Here is a 22,305-nt window from a genome sequence, read left to right as displayed (position 1 = left end):
AAGAGAAAGGAGTTTCACTCTGAGGGCAGTGCTGTGGTGCAACACATCACCCAGAAGGAGTCTGGATGAGCCCAAGGCTTTGTGTGTGCAGGAAGAGCCAGGGAGGACGCAGAGATGTCAGTGCAGGAAGGTGCCAGCCAGGTGGGGCAGCCGGGGGGATGACGACAGCCTGCAGGGAAAGGGGCAGGGCATGGACACCGTAGGACAGCCTGGGCTGGAGAGGAGACAGGGATGGGGAGAAGCTGAAAGGCCCTGACAGAGCCACCTTCTGCAGGCCTTTGGCCAGGGCTGCTGTCTGTGCCCCTGATGCCAGGAGGAGGGGAGTGGCCCTTGCAGCCCTGGGGCCTCATGGCCTCCTTGTCCCTGCTCAGCAGCCTGGCAGGTGCCACCCCATGGTCCTGCCCTTGGCATTGCACATCCCACATCCCCGTGCCCCAGGAAGAGGCCTGAGGAATGAGGCAGGGACAGGATCTGCCTTCCCAGGGGCTGGGGTTCAGGGTTTGGCCTGGTGGATTAAGGAAACAAGTCAAAGTTTATTCAGCATCAGAGCCACCTTTCCCTTGCTTGTCCATCCTTGTCATCACTGTCTGCAGTTTTCTGTTCCAACTGGAATCTGGGGACACGTTCTCAGTCGTGTCCCTCATTGGGACCCATTAACAGTACAAGAAACTTCAGTATTACAAACTCATTTTGAGTTCTTGAAAAGTTGTTTGAACTTCCTCTCAGGGACTGAGTCTCATGTAAACAACGTGAATCCCCTGAGGGTCATGAAATGCCTGGGGCTGTTGCTGTGCTGCTGAGCTGGGCCAGGCTCCTGCCACACAGGAAACTCCTGTCAACCAAGAAGAGCTTCAGAGAGACAGCTCTGCTGGTGAGCAGCTCCTCTGCACAGACCAGCAGGGCTGAGGGCACTGCCTGCAGCACCCAGGGCACAAAAGCAAGGCAGAGAGAGGTCACACACAGCCTGGGCTGGGAGGGAAGTCGAGAGGAAGATCCACTGGAGGAGGAATCTTTCCAGGCTTCCTCAGGGTGAGTCAGCATGAAGGGCAATGTGTCTGCAGTTGGTGCAAAGATCTCCTAATGCTGGCACATCCCACTCCCTGCTGCACCATCCCAGGCACATCCCAGCAGGGTTCCCTTCTCCCAGGGATGGCTGCAGGGTTGTGAAGCTGGGCTGTGCCACCCAGGCTGCCCCAAGCTGTCCGCAGAGCAGGGTCCTGCAGCCCAGGGCTGTGCCAGGGCAGGAGCTCTGCCACTGCCAGGGGCAGCTCTCAGCCGGGCTGGGGAGCTCCCACCGGGCTGGGCAGAGGCTGGGGGTGGAAAGAGCAAAGCCTGGCAGGGCAGGGCAGGTTTCTTCTGCTATTGAGTGAGAGTTTCATGGGTCCGGGCTGCTCTCAGAACCAGAGCACTCCAGGATATTTTCCAGGGGATACTTCAAGGGGAAGGTCCAAGGAGGGATTTCTCCCAAGCTCTCAAACCACATGCTTGGTGGTTTGAGTTGGAGAGGGAACTGTGAGGAGCTGCTCAGGGCTGGGAACAACTTGCTGGCACTGTTGGTGTCTGGGAGGTGGCACAGCTGGCTCAGGGTGACGCTGCCCTGAGTGCCCAGTGGGCTCTGCCCTGGCCTCTCCCAGCTGGACCCTCCCTGTGCATTTCCCTGGTTCTCAGCTTGCCCATGGTCCTGAAGTTGTTCCCTCCTTCTCTCAGTCAGACTCACTGGGAGGGGAGTTCAAGCTACACAGTCCAACACTGATCCTGGCATTCCCCTATGGCAGGTGTGTCCCTGGGAATGAGACATTCCCATTGTCCTCTGCCCTGTGGGCTGTGGGCAGTGAAGTCTGTGGGCCTGGGTAAGGAGCTCTTTTTCCCTCAGTCAGACCCCGTCATTAGGACACTTGGCTCTTTTCTGAGGTGTCCTTCCAAACTGGGAGCTGCCCTTGAGAATGCAAATCATCCTCCCAGCACAGCTGTGTTCTCTGAAAGCCCCAGTGGAGAGGGGCAAAGATGCTGTGCCCATGCCAGGAGATGCTGTTGGGTTGGGGAAGTGAGCCACGGGTGTTCTTGGCTCCAAGTAGGGTGCTGAGCCCTTGAGACAGGCTGAGACACTGAGGGGTGTGGGATGGATCCCTCTGCTCTCAACACTGTCTGATGGCTTTTCAGACCCAAATGGAATGTGGTCAATGTCCATCTCAGGAAGAAGCAAAGCCAGGGCAGTTGGAAACAAGAGAGAGGGACAGAGCAGCTTCCCTCACTCTGCACTAAGCCCCAGAGAATCCTCCTGCCTGGCAGGACCTGCTCTGTTCTCCCTGAGTGCATCAGTAGTATTGAGGGGTTCTGACATCCAGGAACACCCTGCAGGAGAGATGAGGCAGTAGGGGGAAAAAAAACCAAAACAAACCTAAACAAAACACAGCTGTGACACTGCCTTCTGCTCTCCTGGTTTTTCTCAGAAACTGGTAGTGCAGACGCTGACAAGCCCTTTGGCATTGGGAGCAGTTTCATCTGACACAGCTGAACACCAGGACGGGCCCCTGTGCCCACCATGCCCATGACCCCACTGGTGCAGAGCAGGGCTGACCCCTCACAGCCAGTGGGCAGAGGGTCTGCTCCTCATGGAAGATGTAGTGAGCCCCGAGCAGGGCTCCAGCCCTGGAGCTGAAGGAGAGACTCCTAGAAAAGGAAAACCAATGGAGCAGTGAGAGGGGTGTTGGAAAGTGGCTTTGATTTTTCTCAGAATGTTCTGCCCTAACTTGTCACTGTTATTTCCTACTTGAACAGTGCCCCACATCCAGAGGCAACAAATGTGCAACAGCAGCTCCTTCAATCAGTTCCTCCTCCTGGCATTCGCAGACAGGCGGGAGCTGCAGCTCCTGCACTTCTGGCTCTTCCTGGCCATCTCCCTGGCTGCCCTCCTGGCCAACGGCCTCATCCTCAGCACTGTAGCCTGTGACCACCACCTGCACACCCCCATGGGCTTCTTCCTGCTCAACCTCTCCCTCACAGACCTGGGCTGCATCTGCACCACTGTCCCCAAAGCCATGCACAATTCCCTCCAGAACACCACAACCATCTCCTACACAGGATGTGTTGCTCAGGTCTTTTTACTTTTCTTTTTCATGTCAGCAGAGTTTTCCCTCCTCACCATCATGTGCTACGACCGCTACGTTGCCATCTGCAAACCCCTGCACTACGGGACCCTCCTGGGCAGCAGAGCTTGTGCCCACATGGCAGCAGCTGCCTGGGCCACTGGGTTTCTCAATTCTCTGCTGCACACAGCCAATACATTTTCCCTGCCCCTGTGCCAGGGCAATGCCCTGGGTCAGTTCTTCTGTGAACTCCCACACATCCTCAAGCTCTCCTGCTCACACTCCAGCATCAGGGAAATTCGGCTTATTGTGGTTAGTTGCTCTTTAGCATTTGGTTGTTTTGTTTTCATTGTTTTCTCCTATGTGCAGATTTTTAGGGTTGTGTTGAGAATCCCCTCTCAGCAGGGACGGCACAAAGCCTTTTCCATGTGCCTCCCTCACCTGGCCGTGGTCTCTCTGTTTACCAGCACTGGCTTGTTTACTTACCTGAAGCCCCCCTCCATCTCCTCCCCATCCCTGGATCTGGTCCTGTCAGTTCTGTACTTGGTGGTTCCTCCAACAGTGAACCCCCTCATCTACAGCCTCAGGAACCAGGAGATCAAGGATGCCCTGAGGAAAATCATAACTGAGTGTGTTTCAGAAGCAATAAGCTCTCCTTCTTCTGCATGTTATGGACCTCATTAAAGGCCAATTCTGTTATGGATTACAGGCCCACCATATCTTCTCTATTTTTTGCTCCTGGGAAGGGTGTTATTTTTGTGAGAATTTGTTCACATCAAAAAATCTTTAAACACCGTTTTTAATTCAGTGTTTGCCTTTCTAGCCTGGCCCACAGGCTGTACAAATTGGCAATTGTACTCACTGTGTGCTTAAACCAAATAAAGAACTCTGCATTGGCTTGTTTGCCTGACATCTTTCCTCTCTGACTTCTCTGGAGTTGCAGGGTCGGTGCCTCTGTGCAGAGCTGGGCCAGAAGAGAGTCCCAGCAGAGCAGCACTGCCAGGGAGCAGCAGCCCTTCTCCTGCCTGGCCTCCTCTCCCTTCCCTTCCACACTGTCCTGCAGAGCCCTGTGTTGTTGGAGGCCTCAGTGCTCTGGCAGTGGGTCCCAGTCCTGCTGCAGGACTGTCCAGGGACTGCAGGCAGGGACAGCCACGGGCACTGCTGGCACAGAGCTGACCTCTGCAGCAGCACTGCCATCCTGCAGGGGCATCTCCTCAGGCCAGGGCCTCAAAGCTTCCATCTGCTTTCCACTTTGCTCTCCAGGATGTGCCCAACACAACGCCCTGCAGAGGAAAACAGCAGGGACCAGCACAAGGGTGGGAGTGCTCAGGGTGGGGGCACCCAGCAGTGCCCTGGCACAGCCAGCGCTGCTCCCAGCACTGGCCTCTCACCCCCGGCCATTGGGCTTGTTCTTCCCTCCAAGGAGGGACATCAAATGACCAGCTCAGGAGTCCATGTTTGCACTGCATGCACAAGACATGCCCCTGTGTCACGGCTTGGGGCTGGGGGGGTGGAAGGCTTAGACAAAGTTGATGGCAGAAGCCGTCTCGTTGAGCTACGAGGTGCACAAAGGACCCCCTTGCTTTCTAAATTTCTTCTCAGAGAGGAGCCTGGATGTGGCTGGATCCAATCTCAGGCTCAGATTTTGGTTTAGATTGCAGGAATTATAGAGGTGTGATTAAATCACTTTGTCCTGCAGGTTTTAGTGATGGCAAATCAGAAATATTTCTATAAAATGAATGATTTATTATGACAAATGAACAAAAAATTTATCACACAATTGAACAGATGAAAGACCTTAAAGAGAATCATTTACTTCAAATTATAAAAGCCAAAACCCCCTAGCAGTATAGTGTAAGATAGGACAGTGGAGTCTATCAAAGTCATTCTATTAAAGCAATTGGATCAAAGCCAGCATAAAGAAACAATCCTGAAGCAGAGATTGAGGTAACTCACCCCACAATGACGGGGGGTAGTTCTCTCTCTTTCACTTAACCCCTGGGCAGTGACCATGAAGAGCTGTCCCTGCTTCATGGCAGAAGCTCCACACACTTCAAGGAAGTCTGGGGAACAATCTGCCCCATGACAGTTGGACAGGGCTTTTACAGTTATCCAGGATTTGACTGCTGAACATATTTGCAGGCCAGGGAGCAGCTTATCTGTCAAATCCTGCTTCAGAAAGCAGGATGTGTGTTTAAGTTTCATGAAGCATTTTGGGTTTAGCATAATTCACCATTAAAAACAGCACCTTGACACCAGCAGTAACTCATCACAGTTTGCATTGTTTGCATTCTCTGACCATTGTTTAGGTATTATCAGAGCAGATCATTCTGCCAGAAACGGTCCCTTGATTCCATGAGGTTCCAAAAACTCTCAGGGTTCATTTGGCTCCATGAGGCCCTGCAGTGTCACAATGGAGCCTTGGTTCCATGAGGTTCTGGAGTGTCACAATGGTTCTGATGATTTCACGAGTTTCCACTATCTCTCCAGGATTTCATTGGTTCTATGAGGCCCCTCACTGTCACAATGGCCCATTGGTTCCACAATGTTCCAGAATATCCCAGGGTTCCCTTGGCTCCAAGAGGCTCCCCAGTGTCCCACCGGCCCCTGGATTCCAGGAGGCCCTGCAGTGTCCCAATGGCCACTCGGTTCCAGGAGCCACAGCGGCTGCCGCCGGCGTCTGTGCCCGGAGCCGCCGCTCCCACGGGGCTGCCGCACTCACCGCCGGGGTTGCCGCTCGCGCAGCCGCCGCTCTGCCCCGGCTGCACCGGGACCCGGCACCGCCTCGGGCCTGCGCTGCCGCCTCAGCGGCCACAGGGACACAGGGATGGGGGACCTTTGCTCTGACACTGAGGGGGCCTGGCTTTGTTCTGCTGGGGTCTGGGCTTTAGGAAAGCTGCTGTTCATTTTCATGCTCCACTGGAACACCTCCTGAATTCCAAAGGTTTCCTAATCCAGGGGAGGGGTTTCTATGGCATCGGAGGTGCCGCCCCTCGGGACACATTGTCAATAAACCATCCAGCTGATTGGGATGGGTGTAAGAGCTGGGGAACACAGGATAAGGAGTCATCCCCTGAAAACCGTGGAATATTCCCTACCTGAATCCTAACCCAAAGAGAAGAGTTTGGATACAATTCCCAAATACTTTGGAAACTCCATTCCTGACACCAGGATGGAAATTCAGCAGATAACTAAAGCCAGTCCCCTTGGGAGCCCACAACCAGCAGTGCTGAGGGAGGCCCTGGCAGCTCCCCAGCACCTCCCTCTCAGTGGGACACCTCTGGCAGCCTCTCCCAGCTCGGGAACCCTCCAGTTTCCAACACTCCAAAGACCCTCGCTGATGCCCAGGACAATTCTGATCCCCCTCAACAAACACTCCTCCAGCTGTGACCCTTGTCTGGTGGGAAACACAAAGGGATTTGGGGGAGTGTTTCCCTGACAACAAGGAGAATTTGGGAGAGGGACCTTTCCACACCCAGCTCTTGATGTGTCCACACATCTCTGCCTGGGTGTGGGTGTGAATTGACTGTGGTGGGAATGTTGTTCTTGTGAATCTATAATTCAGTCACTGTTAAAATTGTGGCAAATGCTGTTGAACCACTTGATAATTGTTCAACTGGTCAATGATTAAGTACTACTAATGTCTTTTGCCCCCTTGTCTTTGGATCCAAATCCTTCCTGCCCTGACCCTCTTGCATCCCAAGGATCTGTGTAAATCATTGTCCTTCATCAAAAACTATATATTTTTCATGACTTCCACTTTAAAATCTTCCTGCTTAGCTAAACTACAAAACAACTCCAATTAGCTGTAGAAGCCTTGAAGACTTGAAGACAATTAAAGGAAGGGAAATAATTTGTTTTTCAATGTTTAAATGGGTCCCACAGTGTGTTTGGAGCTGCATCAGCTGTCAGTCCAAGATGAGCCATGTCAGAACTGGTGAGGTTGAGGCGAGAGGAGCAAGGTTGGTCATACAGGGTATGATGTCCTCAGTCTGGATCTCCTAATGAAACATTCAGCATCAAGATCACTTGGAGAACACCTCTGTCACCTCTACTCTGAACAAAAAAATATCCATAATTGAACTAAAAAAAAAAAGTACAAACTTCGAAAACTTGTTTTGAAATTACTTTGAAGACAATTAAAAAGATCCTGAGGGATTTCTGGAATTTAATGAGCCCCATGGTGTGTTTGCAGCCCAGCCCATGATGCTGAGGTACTGAGAGAAGATTGAAGCAGCTGCTGAAGAAGTCAGAAGCCAAACTCCAAGTGCCTTGAAGCATTGCTGGGCCCCACTGAGGGCAGGCACTGACAAAGCCTCCCCAGGGACTCCTTGGAGCAGCTCCTTGGAGGCCAGGAGTGCAGGCAGACAAAGGCTCTGGGCAGGCCCCTGCAATGCTGAGCAAAGCCTGCCTTGGTTTTGTGGAGCACAAAGGCCAAGGCCTGAGCCCCAGGCCCTGGCCCAGCAGATCCTGTCCCTCCCGGCTGGCTCAGGGCTGTTTGGGGGGCACTGGGATGGGAGGGGGAGGAACAACCAAGGCCCAAAACTGGGCAACCCCTGCCAGGCTCCTGAGGGAGGGGCGAGGCAGAAACCAAGGGCAGAACCTGCCAGGCAAGTTGCTTGTGGTGGCCTGAGTGGCAGAGGCAGCTGCCAGAGGCAAGGGGACAAAGGCCTGGGTGCCTTTGGGCCTTGCAGCCCTGCCAGAGCCCTTGGCCATCTCTCCTGCAGGCTGTCCTGCCCTGGCCCTGCTGCTGCTCTGGCCTTGCAGGCTGCACACACCCCTCCTGCTTTCCCACCCCCCTCCCAGCAGCATTTCTAGACCCTCCCTGATGTCTCTGCACCAGCTCTGGTTGTTCCCTGGAACACAAAGCCATGGGCTGATCCTGACTCCCTCTGGGTGAGCTCTTGCACCACAAGGGTCCCTATTGAGTGATATTTCTTTTTCTTCCCCTTCAGTCTGAACCTTCAGTGCTACTCTTTGTGGAGATTTCATTCTATTTCCAATACAGAGAAAAGCTCCATCCTGTCAGATCTCCTCTAGACCCTCTCCAGTTCTTCCTCATTCCTCCAGAATGGGGAACCTCACAGACAGACAGACCAGTCCAGATGTGGTGACCCCAGGGCTGAGTCCAGGGGGGTGACAACTCCCTTGTCTGGGTGCCCACACTCCCCCCAAGGCAGCCCCATGTGCAGTTGGCCTTAAATCAAGGGGCCATTCTGATTCTTTGTAACATCACGGAATCAAGTGGCACCTTGACACTGCAGGGCCTCCTGGAACCAAAGGAATGCAGGGACACTGTGGAATCTCATGGAACCAAGGGACCATTGTGACAAGGGCCCATTCCATGACTCTTTGGAACAAATGGAACGCAGAGACATCTCAGAACCCCGTGGAACCAAGGGGCCATATTGACACTGAAGAGTCTTATGGCACCCACTGTGCCTCCCCAGAACTCCATGGAATCAAGCAGAGCCACTGCCTCCCCCCCGCTGCCCTGCTTGGACACCTCTGGAGTCAGCGTGTTCTTGGGCAGCAGAACTGATCTCAGACCAGAGACTTTCCCACATTTTACTTTGTCCTCTCTTTCCTTTGGTTTTGTTTTTTGTTCTTTGTTCTTTCAGGGGGAAAACGGGGAAGGGAGGCACGTGTTTATCCCTGGTTTTATCTGTTTACAAAAGGGAGTTGGGTCAGGGGGGAGAGAGGAGGCAATTTCTCTCTCTGCTGTAGCTTTGAACTCTTCTGTTGGTATTGCTGGTTTTGCTGCAATATTTCTTGTCAGTAAATTCTTATTTTTTCACTTATACCTCCTTGTATTTTGTCTCCCTGTAGTGGTGGGGAATAAAAGAGAAGTGAATTCATTTTATTGGAGTTCCCACCCCAATATATGTCTTTAAACCAGGACAGGTTGCTCAAGGGCTCTCTGAAATTTGGAATCATCCACAAAGGCCTTGAAAATACATTTTGTCCCATTGTACAGAGAGATAATAAAGATGTTCTCTAGTGGTGTTCAAGGGCTGGTCACTGAGGGATTTCATCAGGAAGTTGCTGCCAAGAGGACTTTGTACCATGGATTTTATTTGACACTCTTCATTCAGCCAACTTCCCATCCACCACATCTTCCACTTCTTCAGTCCAGCTCTCACCAGTCTGGCCATAAGGAGAGCACGAGAGACCATGTCAAGGGCCTTGATAAAGTCTGGGCACACAACATCCTCTTCTATTCCCTCCCACAGGGGTTCTGCAATCCCTGCCTTGTCCTTCCCATGCCTGGCAATGGCTGCAGGAGGACTTGCCCTATCCCCTTCCCTGCTGAGCCTGAGCAGTCTGGAAGTCTCCCAACCCTCCTTGCTGCCCTGTTTGCAGACTGGTTCCATGTCTGCCTTTGCCAAGGCCCCAGGAAGCTCTGGGATGGCTCTGGCCTTTCCAAGTGTTTGGGAGAGGTCTCCCAGTGACACTGCCCAGCCTTCTCAATATCCCTGACACCAAAACCTTTTCCATATCCCACAGTTCCAGAGGAGTGCCCAGGACACAACACAGGTTGTCCTGATTGTTCTGGAGAATGAGAAGGGATTTCTTCCTCGAGGCCAACCCCTCCAATTGGATTTGAGTGCAGCTGAAAAGTTTCCTCAGGATTTTGCCCAGTGCCTCCCTGCCCTGAAGGTTTGTGGCCATCAGGCTGGAGCTGAGGGGGTTGGGCAGGTGCCTGAGGAGGGGGTAGAACAAGGGCTGTGTCCAACTGTGCCAGGAGGGCTGTGCTGGGCAAGGATGAGGAGGCTGCAGAAAACAGTGGCAGTGGGGAGGGGAGAGGAGCAGGTGGAGAGACCTTGTGCCTGCCCACGCTGGGCAGGAGCTGTCCCAGGATGGCAGCTCTGAAGCACTCACAGGATGTCCCTGTGAACAAGAGGGGAAGTCTGGATCTGAAAATGGAACCTGGAAAGCAGAGAGCAGGAGTGTCATGGTGTCACTGCAGGAGAGTTCCAGCCCTGGAGCAAGCTCACAGAAGAAGTGATCCAGTCCATGCAGTGGCCTCAGAAGATCCCACAGCATCCTGGAGATGCTGTAAGAGAGCCCAGCTCTGCTTCACAAGTTCCCAGGGCCTGTCCCTGCCTGTGCTCCAAGGGCTTCCAGCCCACAGGACTGTGCTCAGGGAACACTCAGGCCTTACAGCGAGAAAGGGGCTCAGGAGGACAGTGTGGAAGAGGCAAGAGAGCAGCTCTGCAAAGACCAAGCCCTGCTGCTCCCTGGCAGTGCTGCTGGGCTGGGATTATTGTCCCCTTCCCGTTTGCAAATACACCCTGTCCTGCAGTGTGCTGTCCTTTAGGAACAGCTAAGAAGAAGGGTCTTGGACAAAGAAGGCACTGCAGGGTCTTTTATTTTGTTTAAATACTCAGAGAGCACAATTCATCACTTATACAGCCTCAGTGTCAAAATCAAAAGGTGGATACTACTTTAGAGGGCAGATGAATAATAATATTTAATTGCACAGAAAATTATTGCAAGAAGAATACAGTGACCTCCACGAAAACCTGAGCAGGAAGGCTGGGCCAATAAGGAGTCCCATTCTGAATGCTACACACCAGAAAACAGGCACTTCATGGCTCCTGAAAAGCATCCAGTCATCGTTTTCCTCAGGGCATCCTTGAGCTCCTGGTTCCTCAGGCTGTAGATGAGGGGGTTCAGTGATGGAGGAACCACCGAGTACAGAACTGATACAATCAGATTCAGGGATGGGGAGGAGATGGAGGGAGGTTTCAGGTGGGCAAATATGCCAGTGCTGGCAAACAGGGAGACCACAGCCAGGTGAGGGAGGCACGTGGAAAAGGCTTTGTGCCGTCCCTGCTGAAAGGGGATCCTCAACACAGCCCTGAAGATCTGCACATAGGAGAAAACAATGAAAATGAAACAACCAAATCCTAAACAGACACTAACCACAATGAGCCCAATTTCCCTGAGGTAGCCTGAGTGTGAGCAGGAGAGCTTGAGGATGTGTGGGATTTCACAGAAGAACTGGCCCAGGGCATTGTCCTGGCACAGGGGCAGAGAAAATGTATTGGCTGTGTGCAGCAGAGCATTGAGAAACGCAGTGGCCCAGGCAGCTGCTGCCATGTGGGCACAAGTTCTGCTGCCCAGGAGGGTCCCGTAGTGCAGGGGTTTGCAGATGGCAACGTAGCGGTCGTAGCACATGATGGTGAGGAGGGAAAACTCTGCTCCAAGGAAAAAGAAAAAGAAAAAGAGCTGTGCAGCACATCCCTTGTAGGAGATGGTTCTTGTGTCCCAGAGGGAATTGTGCATGGCTTTGGGGACAGTGGTGCAGATGCAGCCCAGGTCTGTGAGGGAGAGGTTGAGCAGGAAGAAGCCCATGGGGGTGTGCAGGTGGTGGTCACAGGCTACGGTGCTGAGGATGAGGCCGTTGGCCAGGAGGGCAGCCAGGGAGATGGCCAGGAAGAGCCAGAAGTGCAGGAGCTGCAGCTCTCGCCTGTCTGCGACTGCCAGGAGGAGGAACTGGGTGAGGGAGCTGCTGTTGGACATTTGCTGCTTCTTAGCACAGGGTCTGTTCAAAAAAGGAAAGGACAGGGAACAGTTAAGACAGACCTCTGTGAGAAAGCAACTCCATTTCTAAAAGAAATCGGTGTGTCAAATGTCACCAAATGCACTGCCAAGGAGTCAGTTTTGCTCTGCTCCAGGGGGACATGGAATTTTTTAGTAGAGCTCTCACACACACAAGGAATGTCAGATGTAACACACCTTGAATACAAATGTTCCATCTCTACAGTAATGACTCAGAAGAGCAGGGGCTGCAGAGCAGAAGCTTAGTCTGAACTTAGAATAATTGTACCTGTGTTTTCCATTTTTACCGTCACATCTGGAAGGTTCTTTTCCACTGCAGGAATCCTCATTTCTATGGCCCAGCACACAGTGCCCAGCAGAGCTGCAGGGAAGGGCCCCCAGAGCTGCCTGAAAACCCCCTCCCCCAGGGCTTTGGGGGCTCTTGCCCCCCACTCCCTGCCCAGGGCTCTGCTGCCTGGAGCTGTCCCTGCCAGCAGCTGCTTCCCTGGGCCCAGGGCTGAAAAAGTAACACTGATGCTGTCTAAAAGACAGTTTTGATACTTTCTTTGACAGTCTGATACTTTGACAGTCTGATACTCTCAGGTTTTATCCCCTCTAATCTAACAGAGTTCAAGTTTCAGTGTCTGCTCTTGTGCTCAGAGATTCATTTTCCTGTCGCAGTCAGCACCCAGCCAACCCAGAGTTTAACACTGAAAGAACTGGTTCATTCTCTTTAAGGTACCTCCCTGTCTGTCTGTGCCTCTTGCAAATACCTTCTGGGAAATTTCCTGCTTTGATCTGGAGCTGTGACCAGCCCTCATCCCTGCAGCCCACTTTCGAGATCAGAAGGACTCTGCCCTGCTCTGCCCTCCCAGGAGTTGTTCCTTCCCCACAGCCCTTCTCCCCCAGCCCCGTGGCAGCTCCTTGGCCGGGCTGAGAGCTGACCCTGGCAGGCAGCAGAGTCCCTGCCCCAGCACACAGAGCCCTGGGGGCAGGACCCTGCTCTGCACCACAGCCCTGGGCACCCCTGGCTGCACCCCCACCTTCCCACCCCACAGGCAGCCCTGGCACAGGGAACCTTCTGGCCCTGGGCCTCTGATGGGGCAGCAGCAAGTCCTGCTCTGCAGCAGCTTCTCCTGCTGCACCCCAGCAAATCCAGCAGAGCCATCCTGACAGCTCCTGCCACTGCTGCCATTTGGCAGCTGGGAGAGGCACTTGCAGGAACTCACCTGCACTGCTCTGCAGCCAGAGCCTGACCGTGGCAAAGGGCTGGCAAGGTTCCTGCCCTGAGCAGCTCTGCCCTGTCCTCCCACCCCAGGATCCCTTGAACCTCCTGCTCCCTTCTTCTCTCTGCCCTTGCTGCCTGCAGCTCCTGCCCTGCTCTGCCATGTGGCCACTTCCTCTGCACTGCAGCAACTGGGAGAGTCCTGCTGAAAGATCCTAGAAGCTGTGGGATGTGCCAGCTTTAGGAGAAACCTCCAGGAAGGCAAGTTGAACTTTCCTACAGCCAGAGAATTCTTCCTTCAAATCCTGGGGAGGTTTCTTGTGAAGTGAGAGCTCAGTCACCCCCCAGCCCAGGTTGCCTCTCATCTCTCTGCCTCCTCTCCTGTGCCCTGGGTGCTGCAGGCAGTGCCCTCAGCCCTGCTGGGCTGTGCAGAGGAGCTGCTCTTGTGCAGACCTGACTCTTTGAAGCTCTTCTTGCTTGCCAGGAGCTCCCTGTGTGCCAGGAGCCTGGCCCAGCTCAGCAGCACAGCAACAGCCCCAGGCAGCCCTTGCTCTGCCCCTCTGGGCTCCCTCCAGCTGTCCCTGGGGCTCCAGGGGAACCTGCTGGCACACAGCTGAAGGAAATAATGATGTTCCTTCTCTCAGCTGGGCACAGACACTTCTTTCAGCACTGTCATTTTTCCAAGCAGACACAGAGGTAACTTCAAGAGTCCCCTTTTCATGTCCCATCATTAGACAGGAAACCCAACCAGTGCCCAGGAGGGATCTCCTTCACCTGCACTGAGGGAAGGGACTCTGCTGAGTCAACAGAGGTGTCTCCTTGTGGCTCTGCAGACCTGGGGCCAGAAGGACACTCAGCTCCCTCCACAACCCCCATGGGCTGGGATTCCTCCTGCCCCACTTCAGTGGGCCCAAAACAGGTGACTCCTTGTCCCAGCTCCCATGGCAATGAAGGAAGACCAAAGCCAGGAGTGACCTGCTGGGACACAAAGCCCTGGTTCCTTCTGAGGGGCCAGAGGTGACCGAGATTCCTGCTGGGAACCGCAGGCTCCAATGGAGCAGTTCCTAGGGACAGGGCAGCAGCTGTGGGATCTTCTTGGAGGCTGCTGGGACATTGCTTTGGCCAACTTCAGTGGCAGAAGGGGCCCACAGGTAGGACAGGGGAACCTGTCACTGTTCCTTCTGTCCAGGGCAGCCCCTAGAGGTGCTCAGGTGACCAAATGGAGTCAGGTGGCACAGGGAGAGAGGTCTCTCTCCTGTTCTTTAGCAGGGTATTTTCTATATGTCCTTGGAGTACAATGGCCATTATCTCATGGACATCCCTTCACTGCTGACCCTAATTGAGGGCAGGTGAGCCTGGATTGAATAGCCAAAGAGGGGCCTGTAGTGCCAGGGGAGGTGCCAGGGCTCTGCAGCACAAGTGCAGCAGCTGCCATGGACAGCACAGGGCCTGTGCAGGAAGGCCGTCCCCATTCCCAGCAGTTGTGTGACAGGCACCACCCAGGGCTTCTCAGACACATTGGGGGCCTTTGGGGCAGGGAGTGAATCCCATCCCTGCAGGGACACAAAGGCTGTCCCTTCTCTGCCCAGCCAAGGCCGGGCCAGGCACGAGTCCAAAGCACATCAGCCCAGGCTGTCCACACTTGTTTCCTCACTCTGCTGGCTCTTCTCTCCCCCAGCATTTCAGCAGCATGTGCTGATCTCCTCAGGGATCAGGCCTGGGATTTTCCCCCTGGGCCTGAGTCCCAGCACGTCCACCCCCAAGGCCATTGTCAGCAAAGCCTCTGCACACCCCAGCTCTCGGGGCTTTCAGAGCAGCTTTCCCCACTGCAAGTCTGTTCTTACCCCAGTGCCCCCACTGAGGGGCTGCAGCCAGACAGGCCCCAATGCCCTGTGTGTGGGGCACAGGCAGGAGGAGCTGCAGCCCCAAGTCTCTCTTCATTCCACTTGCAGGCAAGAACAGCCCAGGCCTGCTGAGACAGTTCCCAGGTTGCAGGGCTGTGATGGGTTGGGAGAGAAGGCCAAGGAGATACAGGAGAGAAAGAGCAGGAGAGAGGTGTCCTCAGCAGGAAGGAGCTTCTTGACCTGTGGAGCTGCTCTAGGGGATGAACAACTTGGGTGAACTTTTGTGGGTGAGGGTGAGAGGAGAGAGTGGTTTGGGTGACCTTGTGGAGTGAGACAAAGAGCCCATTCCAGTTGTCTTTGATAACCCTGGAATTCACTGGAAAGGCACCACGACAGGATGGAAAGAGTCCCAGAGGTTTCTGCAGAGTCTTGGTCAAGATACCCCTTGGGACACAGGCCTTTAGAGCACAGCTGCCAGGTTGGTGGACAAGAGGGAGGCTCATCTGCATCTGCTTCTCTCCAAGAGGAACCAAGAGGTTGCCATAGTAACTGACTGTAGAAATGGGAATGTATGCTGGTTGCCATGGTAACCGACCATAGCAACAAGAATGTATGCTGGTTGCCAGGATAACTGCCCATAGCAATGGAAATGTCTGATGGTTGCCATGGTAACTGACTGTAACAACAGGAATGTATTCCGGTTGCCATGGTAACTGACTGTAACAACAGGAATGTAGTCCGTTTGCCATGGTAACCGACCATAGGAATGTGACTTTATGATGGTTGCCATAGTAACTGAGCATAGCAATGTGAATCTGTGATGGTGCCATGGTAACAAACTGTTACAATGGAAATATGTGATGTTTGCCATGGTGACTGTAGTAACAGGAATGATTGATGCTTGCTGTGGTAAATGACTGTAGCAATGGGAATGTATGATGGTTGCCATGGTAACTGACCATAGCAGTGGGAAGTATGATGATTGCCACGGTAACTGACTGTAGCAATGGAAATATGTCATGGTTACCATGGTAAACTGACTGTAGCAACTGGAAGTATGATGTTTGCCATGGCAACTGACTGTAGCAACAGGAATGTATGTTGGTTGCCACAGTAACTGACCATAGAAATGACAATGTATTGTGGTTGCCATAGTAACGGACTGTACCAGTGGGAACTATGTTGTTTGCCATGGTAACTGACTGTAGCAACGTGACTGTATGATGGTTTCCATGGTAACTGACCATAGCAATGTGAATGTATGTTAGTTGCCACGGTAAACAATCATAGCAACATGACTGTATGATGGTTTCCATGGTAACTGACCATAGCAATGCTAATGTATGATGGTTGCCATGGTAACCTGCCATAGCAATGGGAATGTATGGTGGTTCTTATGGTAACTGACCGTGGGAATGAGAATGTGTGCTGGTTGCCATAGTAACTGACCGCAGCAGTGGGAAGTATGATGATTGCCATGATAACTGACTGTAGCAATGGGAATGTATGATGGTTGCCATGGTAACTGACCATAGAAACTGGAATTCACATGGTTGCCATGCAAACTGATCATAGCAACGTGGCTGTATGATGGTTGCCATGGCAACTGATTGTAGCAGTGGTCCGTATGATGGTTGCCATGGTAACCAACCACAGCAATGGGATGTGTGATGGTTGCCATGGTAACCGACCATAGCAAAGGGAAGGTATGATGGTTACCATGGTAACCGACTACAGCCATGGGAATGTGTGATGGGTACAATGGTAACCGACAATAGCACTGGGAATGTATGGTGGTTGCCATGGTAACCGACCATGACAGTTGCAATGTATGGTGGTTGCCATGGTAACTGACCATAGAAATAGGAATATATGATGATTGCCTTGGTAACTGACCATAGAAATGGGAATGTATGATGGTTGCCATGGTAACCGACCATAGCAATGGGAATGTATGCTGGTTGCCATGGTAACTGACTGTAGCAGTGGGAAGTATGTTTGTTGCCATGGTAACTGACTGTGGTAATGGGAATGTGTGATGGTTGCCATAGTAGCTGTGTGTAGCTGTGGGAATGTGTGATGTTTGTCATGGTAACTGACTGTAGGAATGGGAATGTCTGATGGTTGCCATGGTAACTGACCTTAGCAATGGGAATGTATGGTAGTTGCTGTGGTAACTGACCGTGGCAATGAGAATATATGCTGTTTGCCATGGTAACTGACCACAGCAGTGGGGATGTATGATGGTTGCCATGGTAACTGACCGTATCAATGCGACTGTATGATGGTTGCCATGGTAACTCACCATAGCAATGGGAATGTGTGATGGTTGCCATGGTCACCGACTGTAGTGACAGGAATGTATGATGGTTGCCTTGGCAACCAACTGTAGCAATGGGAATGTGTAATAGTTGCCATGGTCACTGACCATAGCAATTGGAATGTATGCTGGTTGCCATGGTAACTGACTGTACCAGTGGGAAGTATGCTGTTTGCCACAGTAATTGACTGTAGCAATGGGAATGTACTATGCTTGCCATGGTAACCGACCATAGCAATGATAATGTATTACGGTTGCCATGGTAACTGACTGTGGCAATGAGAATGTATTCTATTTGCCATGGTAACTGACCATAGCAATGAGAATGCATGCTGGTTGTCATGGCAACTGTGATTTCCTTAGACTATAAGCATGATATTTTTATCTGCAAAAACATTAGTGAGTGTCCAGAGATCTCCCAGGATGGGCTTTAAATGTCTCAAGCACATGAGCACTAGAGAGGGGCTAAGGAGCTGTGGCCTCAATGGTGTGGAGACTGAGGACAGTAGAGTACAGTCCTGAGAGGGCTTGAAAAGAGGATTTAGAGATGGTGGATCCTTTTGTCAGAGCAGAAAGGAGCATGAGAAAGACAGAATTAATGCCAAATGCAGCTGGGGAGATCCCGAGTGGACGTGAGGAAAAAGGAATTTCACTCCATGAAAAACACTGGGGTGCAACAAGTCACCCAGGAGGAGTGTGCATGAGCCCAAGGCTTTGTGTGTGCAGGAAGAGCCAGGGAGGACGCAGAGATGTCAGTGCAGGAAGGTGCCAGCCAGGTGGGGCAGCCGGGGGGATGAGGACAGCCTGCAGGGAAAGGGGCAGGGCATGGACACCGTAGGACAGCCTGGGCTGGAGAGGAGACAGGGAGGGGGAGAAGCTGAAAGGCCCTGACAGAGCCACCTTCTGCAGGCCTTTGGCCAGGGCTGCTGTCTGTGCCCCTGATGCCAGGAGGAGGGGAGTGGCCCTTGCAGCCCTGGGGCCTCATGGCCTCCTTGTCCCTGCTCAGCAGCCTGGCAGGTGCCACCCCATGGTCCTGCCCTTGGCACTGCACATTCCACATCCCAGTGCCCCAGGAAGAGCCCTGAGGAATGAGGCAGGGACAGGATCTGCCTTCCCAGGGGCTGGGGATCAGGGTTTGGCCCTTTGGATTAAGGAAACAAGTCAAAGTTTATTCAGCATCAGAGACACCTTTCCCTTGCTTGTCCATCCTTGTCATCACTGTCTGCACTTCTCTGCTCTAAATGGAATATGGGGACACGTTCTCAGTTATGTCCATCAGTGAGACTCATTAGCACTACAAGAAACTTCAGTGTTTCAATCTCACTTTGACTATTTGAGAAGTTGTTTGAATTTACTCTCAGGGATTGAGTCTCTTGTAAACAACACCAATCCCCCTGAGGGTCATGAAATGTCTGGAGCTGTTGCTGTGCTGCTGAGTTGGGCCGGACTCCTGGCACACAGGAAGCTCCTGGCAAGCAAGAAGAGCTTCAGAGAGACAGCTCTGCTGGTGAGCAGCTCCTCTGCACAGCCCAGCAGGGCTGAGGGCACTGCCAGGCCAGCTCAGGGACACCAGCAGGGCACAGACAGAGCTTCAAGGGGCTCAGCACTGGCAGGAGGGCTGAGAGCTCCCTGCAGGAGGAACCTTGGCAGGGCTGCACATGGTGAGTCTGTGGCTGCAGGGCAGTGCAGGGGCAGCTCCTGGAGGCATCTCCTAAAACTGCCCAGCCCCAGCTGATGGGGTGGGTGAGCAGAGGCTGTTTTGGGTCACTTTGGAAGAGTTGTGAAGCCGGGGGTGCAGCCAGGGGTGCCCAGGGCTGTGGGGCAGAGCAGGGTCCTGCAGCCCAGGGCGCTGTGCTGGGCAGGGACTCTGCTGCCTGCCAGGGGCAGCTCTCAGCTGGCCCGGGGAGCTGCTCCCAGGGCTGGGGCACAAGGGTTGTGGGAAAGGAGCAAACCTGGCAGATGAAGGAGGATCTTTTCCATGTATCGCTGCAGAAAAGACAGGGGCTACAGGAAAGGAATTAGTCCTGAGGTGTGTTTCCTGATCAGTCATCGTAGCAGAGACATTGTTCTCTCAGTTCAGAAGGCTGCACTGAAATTAAAACTCTTTTACTCTCAGAGATGAATATTTCAGGCAGGATCAGAAATGAGCACAGGATCCTGGGCAGTGCTGAGCCTTCCCTTGGGGGTGGGCATTCCCCTGTCCCAGCCCTTGCCTTCTCTGCGGGAGGGCTCCTGTCCTGCTCTGTCCAGCACAGCTGCACCTCTGGGCTGGCACAGGGGACACTTCACTGCTCTTTCAAGCAGCACTGCCCTGCTCTCAGCACAGATCTTGGTGGGGTTTTGAAAGATGAATCTGTGTGTGAAGTCCTTTTCAAGGCAGCCCAAGGGAAAGTGCAGGGCAGATGGCAAACAGGCTGAGAGGCACTGCAGCTCTCCTGGCTCTGCAATAAGCAAGGGAGAGCTCAGCCCTTCTGCCTCTCCTGTCTCAACACTCGTCAGATTTGTCATCAGAAAAATTTGCCCCTAAAAAAACAGGTGTTATGATTGTAAACAAAAAACCCAGTCAAAATTATTTTGAGGATACTGTGCCTCTCTTCTGCAGCCCAAATTGCTCCAAGACAACAGTACAGGAATTGAAATTTTCCATCAAAGCTGGGTTCCATGTGACATCCCCTGTGATCATGAGAGCTGTCACAAACCAGCTCCATGTCTGCACTGCAGCAGAGCAAAGCTGAGTCCCTGGCAGCACATGGGCAGAGCTCCTGCTCCTCACAGCACCCTCGGAGAGCACAAACCAGAGAAAAGAAATGCCTTGACTTGGAGGGGACTTCCCTGAAAACTGCACCAGCTTTGCTGAGAGGGAGCTGTCTTAAATTTTCCCTGTGCTTTCCTTTTCTGAACAGATCCTGTCCTAAGGAACAGCAAATGTCCAACAGCAGCTCCATGCCCCAGTTCCTCCTCCTGGCATTCGCAGACAGGCGGGAGCTGCAGCTCCGGCACTTCTGGCTCTTCCTGGCCATCTCCCTGGCTGCCCTCCTGGCCAACGGCCTCATCCTCAGCGCTGTAGCCTGTGACCACCACCTGCACACCCCCATGGGCTTCTTCCTGCTCAACCTCTCCCTCACAGACCTGGGCTGCATCTGCACCACTGTCCCCAAAGCCATGCACAATTCCCTCTGGGACACAACAACCATCTCCTACATGGGATGTGCTGCCCAGGTTTTTCTCCTCATATTCTTTATTAGAACAGAGTTTTATCTCCTCACCATCATGTGCTACGACCGCTACGTTGCCATCTGCAAACCCCTGCACTACGGGACCCTCCTGGGCAGCAGAGCTTGTGTCCACATGGCAGCAGCTGCCTGGGCCACTGGGTTTCTCAATTCTCTGCTGCACACAGCCAATACATTTTCCCTGCCCCTGTGCCAGGGCAATGCCCTGGGCCAGTTCTTCTGTGAAATCCCACACATCCTCAAGCTCTCCTGCTCACACTCAGGCTACCTCAGGGAAATTGGGCTCATTGGGGTTAGTGCCTGTATAATATTTTGTTGTTTCATTTTCATTGTTTTCTCCTATGTGCAGATCTTTAGGGCTGTGCTGAGGATACCCTCTCAGCAGGGACGGCACAAAGCCTTTTCCATGTGCCTCCCTCACCTGGCCGTGGTCTCCCTGTTTGTCAGCACTGTCGTGTTTTCCTACCTGAAGCCCCCCTCCATCTCCTCCCCATCCCTGGACCTAGTGGTGTCAGTTCTATACTCGGTGGTGCCTCCAGCACTGAACCCCTTCATCTACAGTCTCAGGAATCAACAGATCAAGGATGCCCTGAGGAAAATGATGACTGGATGCTTTTCAGGAGCAATAAAATGCCTGTTTTCTGGTGTGTAGCATTCAGAATGGGACTCCTTAATGACCCAACATTTCTGCTCAGGTGTCTCGTGGAGGTCATTGGGTTCTTCTTGCAATAACTTTCTGTACAATTAAACATTATTATGCATCTGCCTTCCAATTCAGTGTCTACCCATTGAATTTGACCCCGAGATGTAAAAATGATGAATTGTACTTTGACTATTTAAACAAAACAAAAGACCCTGCAGTGCCTTCTTTGTCCAAGACCCTTCTTCTTACCTGTTCCTAAAGGACAGCACACTGCAGGACAGGGTGTATTTGCAAACGGGAAGGGGACAATAATTCCAGCCCAGCAGCACTGCCAGGGAGCAGCAGGGCTTGGTCTTTGCAGAGCTGCTCTCTTGCCACTTCCACACTGTCCTCCTGAGCCCCCTTCTCGCTCTAAGGCCTGAGTGCTCTCTGAGCACAGTCCTGTGGGCTGGAAGCCCTTGGAGCACAGGCAGGGACAGGCCCTGGGAACTTGTGAAGCAGAGCTGGGCTCCCTTACAGCATCTCCAGGATGCTGTGGGATATTCTGAGGCCACTGCATGTACTGGGTCACTTCTTCTGTCACCTTGCTCCAGGGCTGGAACTCTTCTGCAGTGTCACCATGACACTCCTGCTCTTGCTTTCCAGGTTTCATTTTTAGATCCAGTCTTCCCCTCCTGTTCACAAGGACATCCTGTGAGTGCTTCAGAGCTGCCATCCTGGGGCAGCTCCTGCCCAGCGTGGGCAGGCACAAGGTCTCTCCACCTGCTCCTCTCCCCTCCCCAGTGCCACTGTTTTCTGCAGCCTCCTCATCCTTGCCCAGCACAGCCCTCCTGGCACAGTTGGACACAGCCCTTGTTCTACCCCCTCCTCAGGCACCTGCCCAACCCCCTCAGCTCCAGCCTGAGGGCCAGAAACCTTCAGGGCAGGGAGGCACTGGGGAAAATGCTGAGCAAACCTTTCAGCTGCACTCAAATCCAATTGGAGGGGTTGGCCTGGAGGAAGAAATCCCTTCTCATTCTCCGGAACCACCAGGACAACCTGTGTTGTGTCCTGGGCACTCCTCTGGAAGTGTGGGATATGGAAAAGTTTTTGGTGTCAGGGATATTGAGAAGGCTGGGCAGTGTCACTGGGAGACCTCTCCCAAACACTTGGAAAGGCCAGAGCCACTCCAGAGCTTCCTGGGGCCTTGGCAAAGGCAGACATGGAACCAGTCTGCAAACAGGGCAGCAAGGAGGGTTGGCAGAGTTCCAGACTGCTCAGGCTCAGCAGGGAAGGGGATAGGGCAAGTCCTCCTGCAGCCATTCCCAGGCATGGGAAGGACAAGGCAGGGATTGCAGAACCCCTGTGGGAGGGAATAGAGGATGTTGTGTGCCCAGACTTTATCAAGGCTCCTAGCATGGTCTCCTG

General features: G+C 53.1%; 3 protein-coding genes and 1 pseudogene across 3 annotated transcripts; 2 read left to right on the top strand and 2 right to left on the bottom strand.

Moving 5' to 3' along the window:
- Positions 1-22,305, bottom strand: part of LOC135405244 (zinc finger protein 208-like) — a 328,696-nt pseudogene that overhangs the window by 67,754 nt on the left and 238,637 nt on the right.
- LOC135404648 (olfactory receptor 14A16-like) lies at positions 2,802-3,770 on the top strand. The gene has a single exon (XM_064639380.1). The coding sequence runs from the start codon at positions 2,802-2,804 to the stop codon at positions 3,768-3,770; it is 969 nt and encodes a 322-aa protein (XP_064495450.1).
- Positions 9,174-11,234, bottom strand: LOC135404647 (olfactory receptor 14J1-like; the record flags this gene model as incomplete). The annotated part of the gene is made up of 2 exons (XM_064639379.1): positions 9,174-9,233; positions 10,722-11,234. Coding segments are annotated over 2 exons (573 nt in total), but the record flags the coding sequence as incomplete, so codon positions are not given.
- On the top strand, positions 19,948-20,929 carry LOC135405466 (olfactory receptor 14A16-like). Its single transcript, XM_064640166.1, has one exon. It carries the CDS (start codon positions 19,948-19,950, stop codon positions 20,905-20,907), a length of 960 nt encoding a protein of 319 aa, XP_064496236.1. The 3' UTR covers positions 20,908-20,929.

The sequence above is a fragment of the Pseudopipra pipra genome, chromosome W (genome assembly GCF_036250125.1).
Source record: "Pseudopipra pipra isolate bDixPip1 chromosome W, bDixPip1.hap1, whole genome shotgun sequence".
NCBI classification, from domain to species: domain Eukaryota; kingdom Metazoa; phylum Chordata; class Aves; order Passeriformes; family Pipridae; genus Pseudopipra; species Pseudopipra pipra.
The sequence above is the reverse complement of the archived record's forward strand: the minus strand, read 5'-3'. Positions and strand labels throughout refer to the sequence as shown.

Excerpts from the sequence above, each read along its gene's own strand:
- LOC135404648 (XM_064639380.1), top strand. The coding sequence starts at position 2,802 with ATGTGCAACAGCAGCTCCTTCAATCAGTTCCTCCTCCTGGCATTCGCA.
- LOC135405466 (XM_064640166.1), top strand. The coding sequence starts at position 19,948 with ATGTCCAACAGCAGCTCCATGCCCCAGTTCCTCCTCCTGGCATTCGCA.